A 12,998-nucleotide genomic window follows, 5' to 3' on the forward strand; every position below is an offset into this window, starting at 1 on the left:
CTACCGAATATTAATTAGGTACTACGACGGTGCCACTTTTCCTTCTACCATCCTAACACGAGGTTTTGAGTGCTAATTTCTATTTGTCTGGTTATATTTTTGGTCGACGTTTGCTTGATAATTATCATGCAAATATCAACTTGTCGACTTGTGATAATACACGAGAAGAAATTCAGGCCAATAAATTTCTACTTTTTGTGCTAAGTTATAGGTCGACAAGTTGACGATTTTGTGATAATTATCGAGTAAAAAACATCAACTTGTCTTGTTTTCGGGTTAATTTTTTATCGCAAAAAGTCGAAATTTTATTCTTAATTTCTAGTTGTCGGCTTATTTTTTAGTCGACAAGTCGATGGCGGAAACGGGATTCCGTAATAGTGCGATGGCGACAATGCGATGGCTACAGTGCGATAACGCGATGACGACAGTGCGATAATGCAATGGTGACAATACGATAGTGCGATAATACTATCCCGTTGTCTTCGCGTTATCGCGCTGTCGTCATCGCGTTATCGAACTGTCACATTATCGCCATCGCATTTTCGCACTGTGGTCATCGCACTTTCGTATTGTCGCCATCGCGTTATTGCATTGTTGACTATCGCCTTCTGGTACACATGCTCACATTCTTTTTTTGTATTTGATTGGGCGGCTCTAAACTGCTAACGAATAAACTGACGATATAGAATATGGGGCAATAAGTTTACATTTCGTTGGCTTAATACTCGTATGTCATTTTTTGCCATTTTTAGAAAATCGCATTTGAAAGTTTGAACTGTAATAACTTTTTAATGATAAACCGTATAAAGATAAAATTTTCAGTGAATTTAGGAATCTTTATGTTATACATATATGCCAAATTTTATTTCTGTGCATACAATTTTAAAGTTAAAATCTCAAATAATTTATTTCAATTTTTCATAATAAATAAGAAAACTCATACATATTCTGAATTCTAAAACCCCATTCGGGAGATACTGGGTTGTTGGCAAAACATTCAGGTCATTTCTACACCATTTAGGCGACATACGGGGTTCTAAGTGAAACATTTGAAGCAAAATTGACTAAGTGTAATAATTTTCGGCTAGAAACATAGCAACAATTCAAGTAAAAAATATCATTAACTTCTCCTACTGTATAATATTGTAAAATATTACACGTTTGTTTGAAAATAAATGCTACTATCAAAATATATCTACATCAATTTTTCAAAAGTATGCACTTGTTATGGTACATGTTTATCAACCGTGGATATCCGACGATGCGTTTCTGTCACATACCTATGTTGCTATAATGTTTCAATTTTTGATTTAGAGTGTACATCAAGTAGATGCTTTTCGTGCTTTAGAAAACAGCGTTGAATCTGAAATAATTTGTCCTGATAGCATCTAGATGTAAACAAAGTGGTAGTTTGTCTTCCATTCAAGAATATCTAATAACTATAACTTCACGGATGATCAAAATGCAAATGGAAGAAAGGGTTCAGCTATATTGCCAATGAGTACCCTTTTCAAAAAATGTATAATCTTGAAAATAAGAAGCTTTCGGGGAAACAAAAAAATATAGTACTCATCGAGGCCGTCCGAAATGGTAATCATCCGAATAAATGTAGTATTTACATATTTATCTATTCAAGACATTTACTATATAATCAAAAATGATGTAAGAGCTATAAAAACTAAATCATCAATATATGTATATTACAGTCAGGTAATATACTATAATTATCTTTAAATAAATCACTAAAGGTTTTTCAAATATTTGGTTGTGATAAAGTAGGCAGCCATTACAGATGTGTCATGTATCACGTGGTACAAAATCAGAATGTTTGATTGGACGAGAAGTTACTGGAGTCTAGAATTAAAGTTTGGTGTAAATAGCGAGTTACGGGTTTGTGGAATTGGAAATAAACATATTTATGTTAGTTCTACAACTACATAAGTATGTTCACTGTGAAAAGCTCAATGAGACGAAAAAAATGATATAAAAATCTCCATTTTGCCAAAAATCGAGTTACGGGGTTGTAGAATTAACCCGACGATTTGTAAATCGATTTTTTTGTTAGGGGTGTTCTTGTTTTTCTTTTTTTTTCCTTTTCTTCTTTTTGTATGCTAAAAACGTCTAAATAAAATTTATAAATTAATAATAAATTACATTTTATATTTAAAGATAGGGGAAATACCTAAAGGGTTAAACATATGTAATCAATTGTGTAAAACTTGAATATAGTCGAAAGATTTCAGATGAAAATGATGTTATGTCGACATTTAAAAGGTGAAAAATGTAAAAATAATTGATACAAAAATAAGATTTTGTTGTGGAAAAATTATAATGATGATTGTATAAATTTGAACAGTCTGTGTAAAATACAAAATGAAAAGAGTTCTTATATTTTACTGGTCAGTAGTACATAAGTTTTCTCGACAAATACAAAGATAGTTAATAAATAAATGTAAATGGTCCATAATTGGTCACTATGAAATTGTCACTATAAAATACTTCTAAAATCACTTAAGCATAATACTCTTAATTCATTTTGGAATGTTTATAGATGTTACATCTTGAAAATGCTTTGTGGTTTATGCCATGTTTTCTTCTTAGACTATATGGTCAGCAGATTTAACGTACTGTGCATTATACGCACACATATATAGCAGAATCTGCTGACCAGTGAAACATGTAGAAGAATATGTTGACCAGTTAAACTTACAGTGAAAACTGCTGACCAATAGATATATAGAGAAATATTAAATTCTGCCGTGTTTTTTTATTTATATTGTAATGTTAGTAAATATAACATATTCTACATCTCGCAAACCAATAAAACCACTGCTGATCAACTAAACTATAAAAGTAATTGCTGTAGTGGTTTTTGTCGTATTTTCTTCTAAAACGATATCGACAGCAGATTTAACGTAATGTACGTCATGCGAAAAACTGCTGACTAGTTAAACGTATAGTAGAATCTGCTGACCAGTTAAACATATAGTAGAATATGTTTAGTGAAAATTGCTGACCATTTAAATTAGAGATATAGATAAAATTATGTCTACACGTAAGTTTCTTTTTTTTTCAATGTTAGTAAATACAAAAACAATCTACAGCTTACAAAACAATAAAACCACTGATGACCAATTAAAACTCTAAAAGAAATTACTTAAGTGAGTTTATTTTCATTTTCCGTATTTTCACTTTAAAATTTATTCTTTATTGCAGTAAAACATATTTTCCATATTTTCATTTGTGTCTTGCCGGACTTCTTTCTTCTAAATTTAGCCAATACCCAACATTTTAGGGCAGGTCTTTCAAATTGTAATGTCAAAAAGAGAAAAATGTATAAAATAATACCGCAACTCATGAAATATTTATTTTCACACCATTCGATAAAAATAAATCCTGCATTTATCGAAAAGAAAACTTGAATATCCTCTATGTACTATTGACAATTAATTACTTTTTGCATCTTTTAAATGTCAACATAACATAATTTTCATCTGAAATCTTTCGACATTTTTTGAATGTTTCACACAATTACTTACATTTTCCGTGTATGTTATATATTACTAAATGACTCTTCGAGTATTTCCCCTTTCATAAAATGTTACTTTTTATTAATTTATAATTTTATTTAGACGTTTACAGTACACAAAAAAGAAAAAGATAAAAAAGAAATCTACTGAAAAAAGTAAAATTATTTTACCATATTTCATCATGTAAAACACTATATAATCCAGAGTGCGATGACGACAATGCGATAATGCGATGGCGACAGTGCGATAACGCGATGACGACAGTACGATAATACGACAGTGCGATATCGCGTTGACGACAGTGCGATACCGCGATGGCGACAGTAGGATTCGCAATTGCGACAACGCGATAGTACTATATCGCATTTTCGCCATCGCGTTATCGCACTGTCGTCATCATGTTATCGCATTGTCCCCATCGCACTATCGCATTTTCGTGCTGTCGAATTCGCGGTTTATACTGTCGTCATCGCACTGTTGCATTGTCGCCCTCTGGATGATAAAGTATAACCACGATGGCACTAACGGTATTCCGTAAGAAAGCGGTCAATTTTCTATACTCAGTATTGCCTAGGATTTGGTGGCCGTGCTCAAAATAACTTGCGCTTTAGATCTTTAATCTTTTAATTTCAATTTGTGTTAATGTAACTATGATCCTTGGCTCATAAAATATCTTTGCACCACTTTTCTATAAGTACATTTCTTTTTGTTTATTTTGAAATCACCTGTCGTTTTGTATTTTTCAGTCCTGGATAATCATACCACAAGTGTTTTCTTGCCTGGTTCAAGTCCTGTGTTGTATTTCAAGTTACAAAATGGTTTGGCAAGTAACATAAGATTATACCTACTCCAGTCTAACGTCACACTACTTGAAGTTGATCAAAAAAACAACGTGACGTACCATGATAATGACGTTACGTTCAACGGAAATGTTCATCAAAACAACTTCTCCGCAAAAATTCTAAACTTACAAAGACAAAGAAACGGGACTTATGTCTGTGAATACACCATTGATGATGGCACCACTATGCGAGACGGCAGGACTGTTGTCGTTCTAAGTAAACTTGTTGTTTTTTTCTTCTTTAAGTAAAAGTAGTTTTTTTTTATAGATGTAGATTCTTTTGCAACAGCTTGTAAAAATAACATGGTCTATTATTTTTCAAATGTATGGACTTTTTTCTAATGAATTTTGAATTTTTCTATTCAATCTCTTTGCATTTTTCTGCGTGCCCACTTATTACTATCGCTAAGTAGATTCGTCGTTCGTAATCTTCAAGCAGAGTTGTCGTTCTTGAATAAATAAAGAATACACGCTCAGAGACAAGACAGGGTTGTCGTTCGTATATAAACGGCAATTTAACTTTCAAAGTAGAGTTGTAGTTTGATTTAACATCTACACGCTTAAAGCAGAGTTAATTGTCGTTTATAAATAGCAATAACACTATCATAACATAGTTATCAATGCCAGGTCGCCAAACAGAGTTGTCGTTCTTTACATACTTTGTGGTACTGTCGCTCTGCCGGGCACCAGGCGAAAACACGAAAAAAAAAGACATAGTCGCATCGTCGGATAGCCACGATTGTTTTACACGTAATCGGTAATAATCGGATAACTTCAATAGTTCGGTCGCAATCGCAACTACTCGGCCCTTTCCGTCAGTCTTCGGATAAGGACCTTGAACACAATAGTATGAATACACAGAACGTATGCGATATTTCGGTCTAACCTACGCTAAGAAATAAATAGTAATTTAATGCTGAGAGTTGCTGACAAGTTTATTTCCAAAATATGTAGTAAAAGTCCACCTAAAATAAGTGAATTCATGTGTACAAAAGCAAATAATACATTATTGATATATTTATTATTATGGTTGTAGTAACCGAAAATACAAAAAACCAACCTGTTGACATTTAGTCGGATTTGTTTAAAATTGAAAATCAGAGGGCATATTTATATAACAAATTGTTGTCAGAGATATTTTCAAGCATAAGAGTACCGGAACAGAAATTAGATGTCAAATACGTATATACATTCGTTTTACATTATCTCTGTTTCGGTTTGGGGGCAATACACAGTTTTAAAACACCTGACTGCGCCACAATCAAAACTTCACACACAAGTCTGTAATCACACACCTGAAATAAATACATTTCATATTTAACACATACATATGTATCTCACAGCAAACATATAAAAATACATGTCCACCTTCTAGGTTTCTGGCACATAGCCCTGTGTTTTTCATTGTTTTGGTCGCGAAAATCAACGACAAAAAGAGTGGATTACCCCTATTCGCATAATAACAAAAATACGAGTATATTAACGTCAAAAGATTGAATCACAAGCTATAGTGATTCTTCCTTCTTAAACAATGCACAATCTGAAAATAACATCCAAACGGGGAGTCATGCATCTACTTTTTTCACTAATCTTAGTCTTCTGCATACCCTTTAAATTGAAGAGCTGATTCACTAGCCCAAAAACCACATTTTCGCATCCGACAGGTACTCTCTCAAAAAAGCAAGGGTCAACGCCACTAAATTCAATTTTACTAAATAACTGAAACACAATACTAGTCATTGAAACTTGAAATATAGTAATTTTAAACATTTAGAACCACAAATATCCACTTCATTTTCAAAACTGTCTCTTATTTGTAAATTTGTCAATTAAACGACTGAAACTGTGTACTGCCTCCTTTACACCTGAAACCACGTGGTAGGACTACTTTCAATTCGTTTTGTTTCCGAGGTTATTATAGATAATAGCCGAGGATGTTCCGATTGGGTTGGGTATCCTAAGATGACAAAGTGGTAACTTTGTCGTAATTTCGTCGAAGGCACAAATAAGCCAGCATAATAATTATGCTACTTGTATAAATGATATGAGAGAATAAGTGTAACATTGTTTATACATTAAAGCTGTAAACATTTCGAAACAAAACATATTATAAATTAGATGTGTAAATTAACTGTATACAATGTACATTGTACTTATATTCAAGAAAGATTTTTTAATTCAATCATATGACACCTTTCAGTGTTTCTTAAATTGGACAAGCTCACTTGCTCTACTTGGACTTGTAATCTAGGTGTTTAACCACTGTATATTGCAAAATTAATACACGCCGAGCCGTCCCATTATTTCCGGTGTTGCTCTAATTCTCCTGCCCTTCATGAACACCTGATAATTTAGGTCCACAAGTTTGAATGGAGAGGGTTCGCATAACTAATGGAATGCAAGTTATCTTCCCACCAAATATGACATATGTCAATAATGGAGGCTGTATGGGTAAAAGTGTAAAAGAAAATCTATTTTTAGCACTGATGACATTGACTTGACTGACCCCTAACTCCATAGGGTGGAAGAACCTATTATAGACGGCTATACAAACAAACGATTTAATACTTTAAGTCACTTCACCAACCACGAATCACAGAATAACACTAGCAGACGTTTAAACAGGTAAACGGCCCATTAAACCTCACCGGTGGTAAAAATCACGATTCTCCGTCAAGTGAAATTCAAATAATAATTATTGTTGACAACTAAATGCATACTAGTTATATTATTTCGTCGTTTATTTACAGGAAAACCAAAGGCGCCGGAAATCAGAAATACCACGTGGGAAGTTTTTGGAAATGGAATATCAGGCACTCTAACTTGTGAGGGTACTTCTGATTTCGCCGGTCCACTTTTCTATAAACCTGCTGTAGCAGCCAATTTAATGACTGAATGGATCATCCCATCCGAAAACGATTGGCCAGGGAGAAACGTTGGTTACTTTGTATCGATCAATGGATCCTCAGCTAACATATCAATTTTTGATTGTACGGAAACGAATTTGTTGCCGATATATTGCAAAGTGTCAGAAAAGTCGCTTGTTTCGGACAAAAGCTTTGGGTTTTTCCCTAACATTATGTGTAAGTATATCATTTTTATCGAATAAAGCCGACTCGCCATTTTGATATTACTAGAAAAATTTCCTTTGGTGTAATAGCATAAAAAATAGTTGTAAAGCCTCATTTTATGGCAAATGCCTCAAATATACACGAATCCACATTTTTCTATTGCAAGCTAGTGCCTTATGTGTGGAAAGGGATTTACATAAGTCACACTTGACTTGATTTCCAATCCACGAAATCTATCAGTGTGTTTATATATGCTTACTGTAAATAGTTATGATGTACAAATTTAAATAAATATTCTTTAAAGTAATGGCAAAGGGTCCAAATTGTAAAACAAGTAAGCGACATACACCAATACCTGATAAAAGGTGATATGCCGAGAGCAAAAGAAGTATACCACGGAACACTAGAATGTTTTAACTTTGTCTTTCTAAGACATTTTTCCATTTCTCAATTACTGCAACTTCACAATAAGCTACAAAAAATCGCGATATTTAGATATACTTGTTACCTTTTGTTGCAGGTTCGAAATTATGGTCGGCTGATGAGCATGACGAACATCGTGATAAAACTATAAAAATAGTTCTTGTAGTATTGTTGGTCGTATTTGGTATTGCTGGTAATGGTACGTTTTATTTTGTACTTTTATAAACTTTTTAATAATGAACATTGTATATTTATTTCATGCATTCCAGTGTTTTATTGTAATATATCAGATGATTATATTCTGATAAACCACTAGTGAAATTTATAAAATATAATTTTCACTGTAGCCGGACTATATCTGAATACGGATGAAAAGAAAATTAAACTAAATGGAATGACAGACAGAAATAAATGCCGTCATACGTAAATTTTGCTTCTTTAGGAAAAAAAGTCGATGTCAACATACATCATGTTAGAAATGTAAGAAAATTAGAGAAATCTAACAAAACTATATTTCAAAATTGATGATGTGACGTCATGATGTGATGACGTCAGAAAGGAGAATGCGCGACGTTACGCGGCAAAATGAGTAAAATACTTAAAATCACTTAAAAAGCATGAAATAAAAAGAAAATTTATTTGTTTTACATATAAGATTGAAATTTATTTCATTCGTGAACACCAGCTATAATATTTTCACGAGTTGCTACGCCACTCGTGAAAATATTGCATCTGGTGTTCACTCAGTGAAATTATATTTCAATCTTACATGCAAAACAAACAAATATCCTCTATATAATCTGTACTAAAATTTTCTTTATTTTTAAAGAAAATCTTTACCATTGGTCATGTTATATCTATTTTATCTTGTCATTACAAGAGCGCCATAAATTTAAATATGATCGGACAAAATCGGAAAATAAAATAAATCACGCAAAACAACGGTTTATCAACCAGGGCAATGCTTTATCAACAAGGCCAATGGTTTATTAACCAGAAAAAAATGGTTTATTAACCAGAACAAGGGGTTTATTAACCAGAACAAGGGGTTTATTAACCAGAACAATGGTTTATCAACCAGAACAATGGTTTATTTAACCAGAACAAGGGTTTTATTAACCAGAACAATGGTTTTATTAACCAGAACAATGGTTAATGAACCAGAACAATGGTTTTATTAACCAGAACAATGGGTTAAGGAAACCAGAACAATGGGTTTATTGACGAGAAAAATGGTTTTATTAACCAGAACAATGGTTTATTTAAGCAAGAAACAATGGTTTATTAACCAGGACAATTGTCTATAAAAGCTGCACGCCTCCAGATGAGCCAAACTATTTCAAGAAAATCAGTATTGAGAAAATGCACTTAACTATATTTTACATGTTATGTGCGGTATAAGACCGATGTTGCAACATTTTATCACCATATTACTACTGTGCGTTACTTATGCAGTAAGGGCTGTTTTTGTCATATCTTGACAACTTTTTGTTATTTTCTGGTGGATTGGTAAGTGCCGATTGCAATATGTAAATTACTTTATTTGTTCACCTCACAAATTTTACTTTTAAAAAATGTAAAAAAAGTTTTTAAAAAGAAGGAATCTAGCATTTTTTAAACGAAAAAGTTATTACCAAACAAGGGTTTATTAACCCCAAAAAAAGGTTTTTTAACCGGAAAAAAGGGATTTGAAAAGGTTATTCAAAAAAATTTAGAACGGTTAAAAAATTTTATTACGGGCCTTGGCCAGAAAAATTTTTTATTAAAAGGAAAAATTTATTACGAATTACAAAAAAAAAATTTAAAATTTTTTATCAATTTAAAATAAAACATAAACTGGAAAATAGTAATTTTTAAACCGACCATGTTATAACAAGCGGCCCTTTTTAACACATGTTTTATTACCCCAAAAATGGTATCCAAATGTTATTACCAGGAATATTTTTAAATGGTTTTTTAACCCGCGGGGTTTTAAACAATGGTTAATTAACCAGAACAATTGTTTATTAACCAGAACAATGGTATATTAACAAGAACAATGGTTCTTTAACAAGAACAATGGTTTAAAAAATGGTTTATTAACCAGAACAAGGGATTTATTAACCAGAACAATGGTAATTTAACCAGAACAATAAATTATTAACCAGAACAATGGTTTATTAACCAAAACAATGGTATATTTACAAGAACAATGGTTATTTAACAAGAACAATGGTTTAAATAAAAGGTTTATAAACCAGAACAAGGGATTTATTAACCAGAACAATGGTAATTTAACCAGAACAATAAATTATTAACCAGAACAATGGTTTATTAACCAGAACAATGGTTCATTTACCAGAACAATGGTTGGTTTATTAATCAGAACAAGGATGTTTTTAAAAAAAAGAACTATGTTTTTTTTAACCAGAACAATGGCTTATTAAAAAGAACAATGGGTTAATTAACCAGAACAATGATTTATTAACCAGAACAATGGTTTATTAACAAAAACATTTTATTTTAACCAGAATAATTACTACTAACCAGAACAATGGTTTATTAACCAGAACTACGGTTTATTTACCAGGACCATGGTTTATTAACCAGAACAATGATCTATTAACCAGAACAATGCGTATACTAACCAGAACAATGGTTTATATACCAGAACAATGGTTCATTAATCAGAACAATGGTTATTTAACCAGAACAATGGTCTTTCTATTAACCAAAACAATGGGTTTATTAAGCAGAACAATGGTTTATTAACCAGAACAATGGTTTATTAACCAGAACATTTTTTTTAACCACAATAATGGCTATTAACCAGAACAATGGTTTATCAACCAGGACAACGGTAATTTAACCAGAACAATGGTTTATTAACCAGAACAATGGTTTACTTACCAAAAGAATGGTTAATTAACCAGAACAAGGGGTTTATTAACCAGAACAGTGGTTTTTTAACAAAAACTATCATGGTTATTTAACTAGAAAAAGGGGTTTATTAACCAGAACAATGGTAAATTAACCAGAACATAGGTAAATTAACCAGCAAAATGATTTTATTAACCAAAACAATGTTTTTTAACAAGAACAGTGTGTTTTTTTAAACAAGAACAATGGTTTATTAACCAGAACAATGGTTTATTAACCAGAACAATGGTTTATTAACCAGAATTATGGTTTATTAACCATAACAATGGTTTATTAACCAGAACAATGGTTTATTTACCAGAACAATCATTTATTAACCAGAACAATGGTTTATTATACAAATAATGTTTTTTTTACAAGAACAGTTGTTTATTAACCATATTTATGGCTTATTTACCAAAACAATAGTTTATTAACAAGAACATGAAGTTTATTAACAAAAACAATGCTAAACTAACCAGAACACTGGTTATTTGACCAGGACAATGGTTTATTAACCAGAACAATCGTTTATTAACCAGAACAAGTGGTTTATTAATCAGAACAATGGTTTATTAACCAGAACAATGTTTTTTTACCAGAACAATGGTTTATTAACCAGAAGTTTGGTTTATTAATCACAACAATGGTTTATTAACCACAACAATGGGTTTATTAACCAGAACAATCGTTTATTAACCAGAACAATCTTTTCTTAACTAGAATTATGGTTTATTAAACATAACAATGGTTTATTAACCAAAACAATGGTTTATTAACCAGAACAATGGTTTATTAACCAGAACAATCATTTATTAACCAGAACAATGGTTTATTACACAAAATAATGGTTTTTTACAAGAACAATTGTTTATTAACCATATTTATGGCTTATTTACCAAAACAATAGTTTATTAACAAGAACATGAAGTTTATTAACAAAAACAATGCTTAACTAACCAGAACACTGGTTATTTGACCAGGACAATGGTTTATTAACCAGAACAATCGTTTATTAACCAGAACAAGTGGTTTATTAATAAAAACAATGGTTTATTAACCAGAACAATGTTTTTTTACCAGAACAATTGTTTATTAACAAGAAGTTTGGTTTATTAATCACAACAATGGTTTATTAACCACAACAATGGGTTTATTAACTAGAACAATCGTTTATTAACCAGAACAATATTTTCTTAACTAGAATTATGGTTTATTAACCAGAACAATGGTTTAATAACCAGAACAATGGTTTATGAACCAGAATTATGGTTTATTTGCCAGAGCAATGGTTTATTAACCAGAACAATAGTTATTTAACAAGAACAATGGTTTTAAACAAAAAATGGTTTATTAACTAGAACATGAGGTTAATTAACCAGAACAATTGCTTTTAACCAGAACAATGGTTATTTAACCAGGATAATGGTTTATAAACAAGAAAAAGGGTTTTTTAACCTGAACAATGGTTTATTGACCAGAACAATGGTTTATTAACCAGAACTATGGTTATTTTACCAGAACAATGGTTTATTAACCAGAACAATGGGTTTATTAACCAGAAAAAGGGGTTTATTAACCAGAACAATGGTTTATTAACCAGAAAAATAGTTTATTAACCAGAAAAATGGTTCATTACCAGAACAATGGTTTATTAACCAGAACAATGCTTAATCAACCAGGGAATGCTTTATTTACCAGAACAATGCTTTATTAACCAGAACAATGGTATATTAACCAAAACAAGAGTTTATTAACCAGAACAATCGTTTATTAACCAGAACAATGGTTTAATAACCAGAATTATGGTTAATTAGCCAGAATTATGGTTTATTCAGCAGAATAATGGTTTATTAACCAGAATTATGGTTTATTTAACAGTGGTTTATGAACCAGAACATGGGGTTAGTTAACCAGAGCATGGGGTAAAATAACCAGAAAAAAGGTTATTTAACAAGGATAATGGTTTATTAACAGAAACAAAGGGTAATTAACCAGAACAATGGTTTATTGACCAGAACAATTGTTTATTAACCAGAATTATGGTAATTTTACCAGAAAAAAAGGTTTATTTACCAGAACAATGCCTTATCAACCAGGGCAAAGCTTCATTAACCAGAACACTGGTTTATTAACTTGAACAATGCTTTATCAACCAGGGCAATGCTTTATCTTCCAGGGAAATGCTTTATTAACCAGAACAATGGTTTATTAACCAGAACCAGGGGTTTATTA

The 12,998-nt window shown here is 31.6% G+C and overlaps 1 protein-coding gene across 1 annotated transcript; it reads left to right on the plus strand.

Annotated features, from left to right (window-relative positions):
- The first annotated feature begins 4,045 nt into the window (after nucleotides 1–4,045).
- Nucleotides 4,046–9,089, plus strand: LOC132749378 (uncharacterized). The gene is made up of 5 exons (XM_060739107.1): nucleotides 4,046–4,064; nucleotides 4,277–4,588; nucleotides 7,122–7,454; nucleotides 7,963–8,064; nucleotides 9,010–9,089. Exons 1-5 carry the CDS (start codon nucleotides 4,046–4,048, stop codon nucleotides 9,087–9,089), a joined length of 846 nt encoding a protein of 281 aa, XP_060595090.1.
- The last annotated feature ends 3,909 nt before the right edge of the window (nucleotides 9,090–12,998 follow it).

The sequence above is a fragment of the Ruditapes philippinarum genome, unplaced genomic scaffold (genome assembly GCF_026571515.1).
Source record: "Ruditapes philippinarum isolate M1 unplaced genomic scaffold, ASM2657151v2 ctg6333_1_1_1_1, whole genome shotgun sequence".
NCBI lineage: Eukaryota > Metazoa > Mollusca > Bivalvia > Venerida > Veneridae > Ruditapes > Ruditapes philippinarum.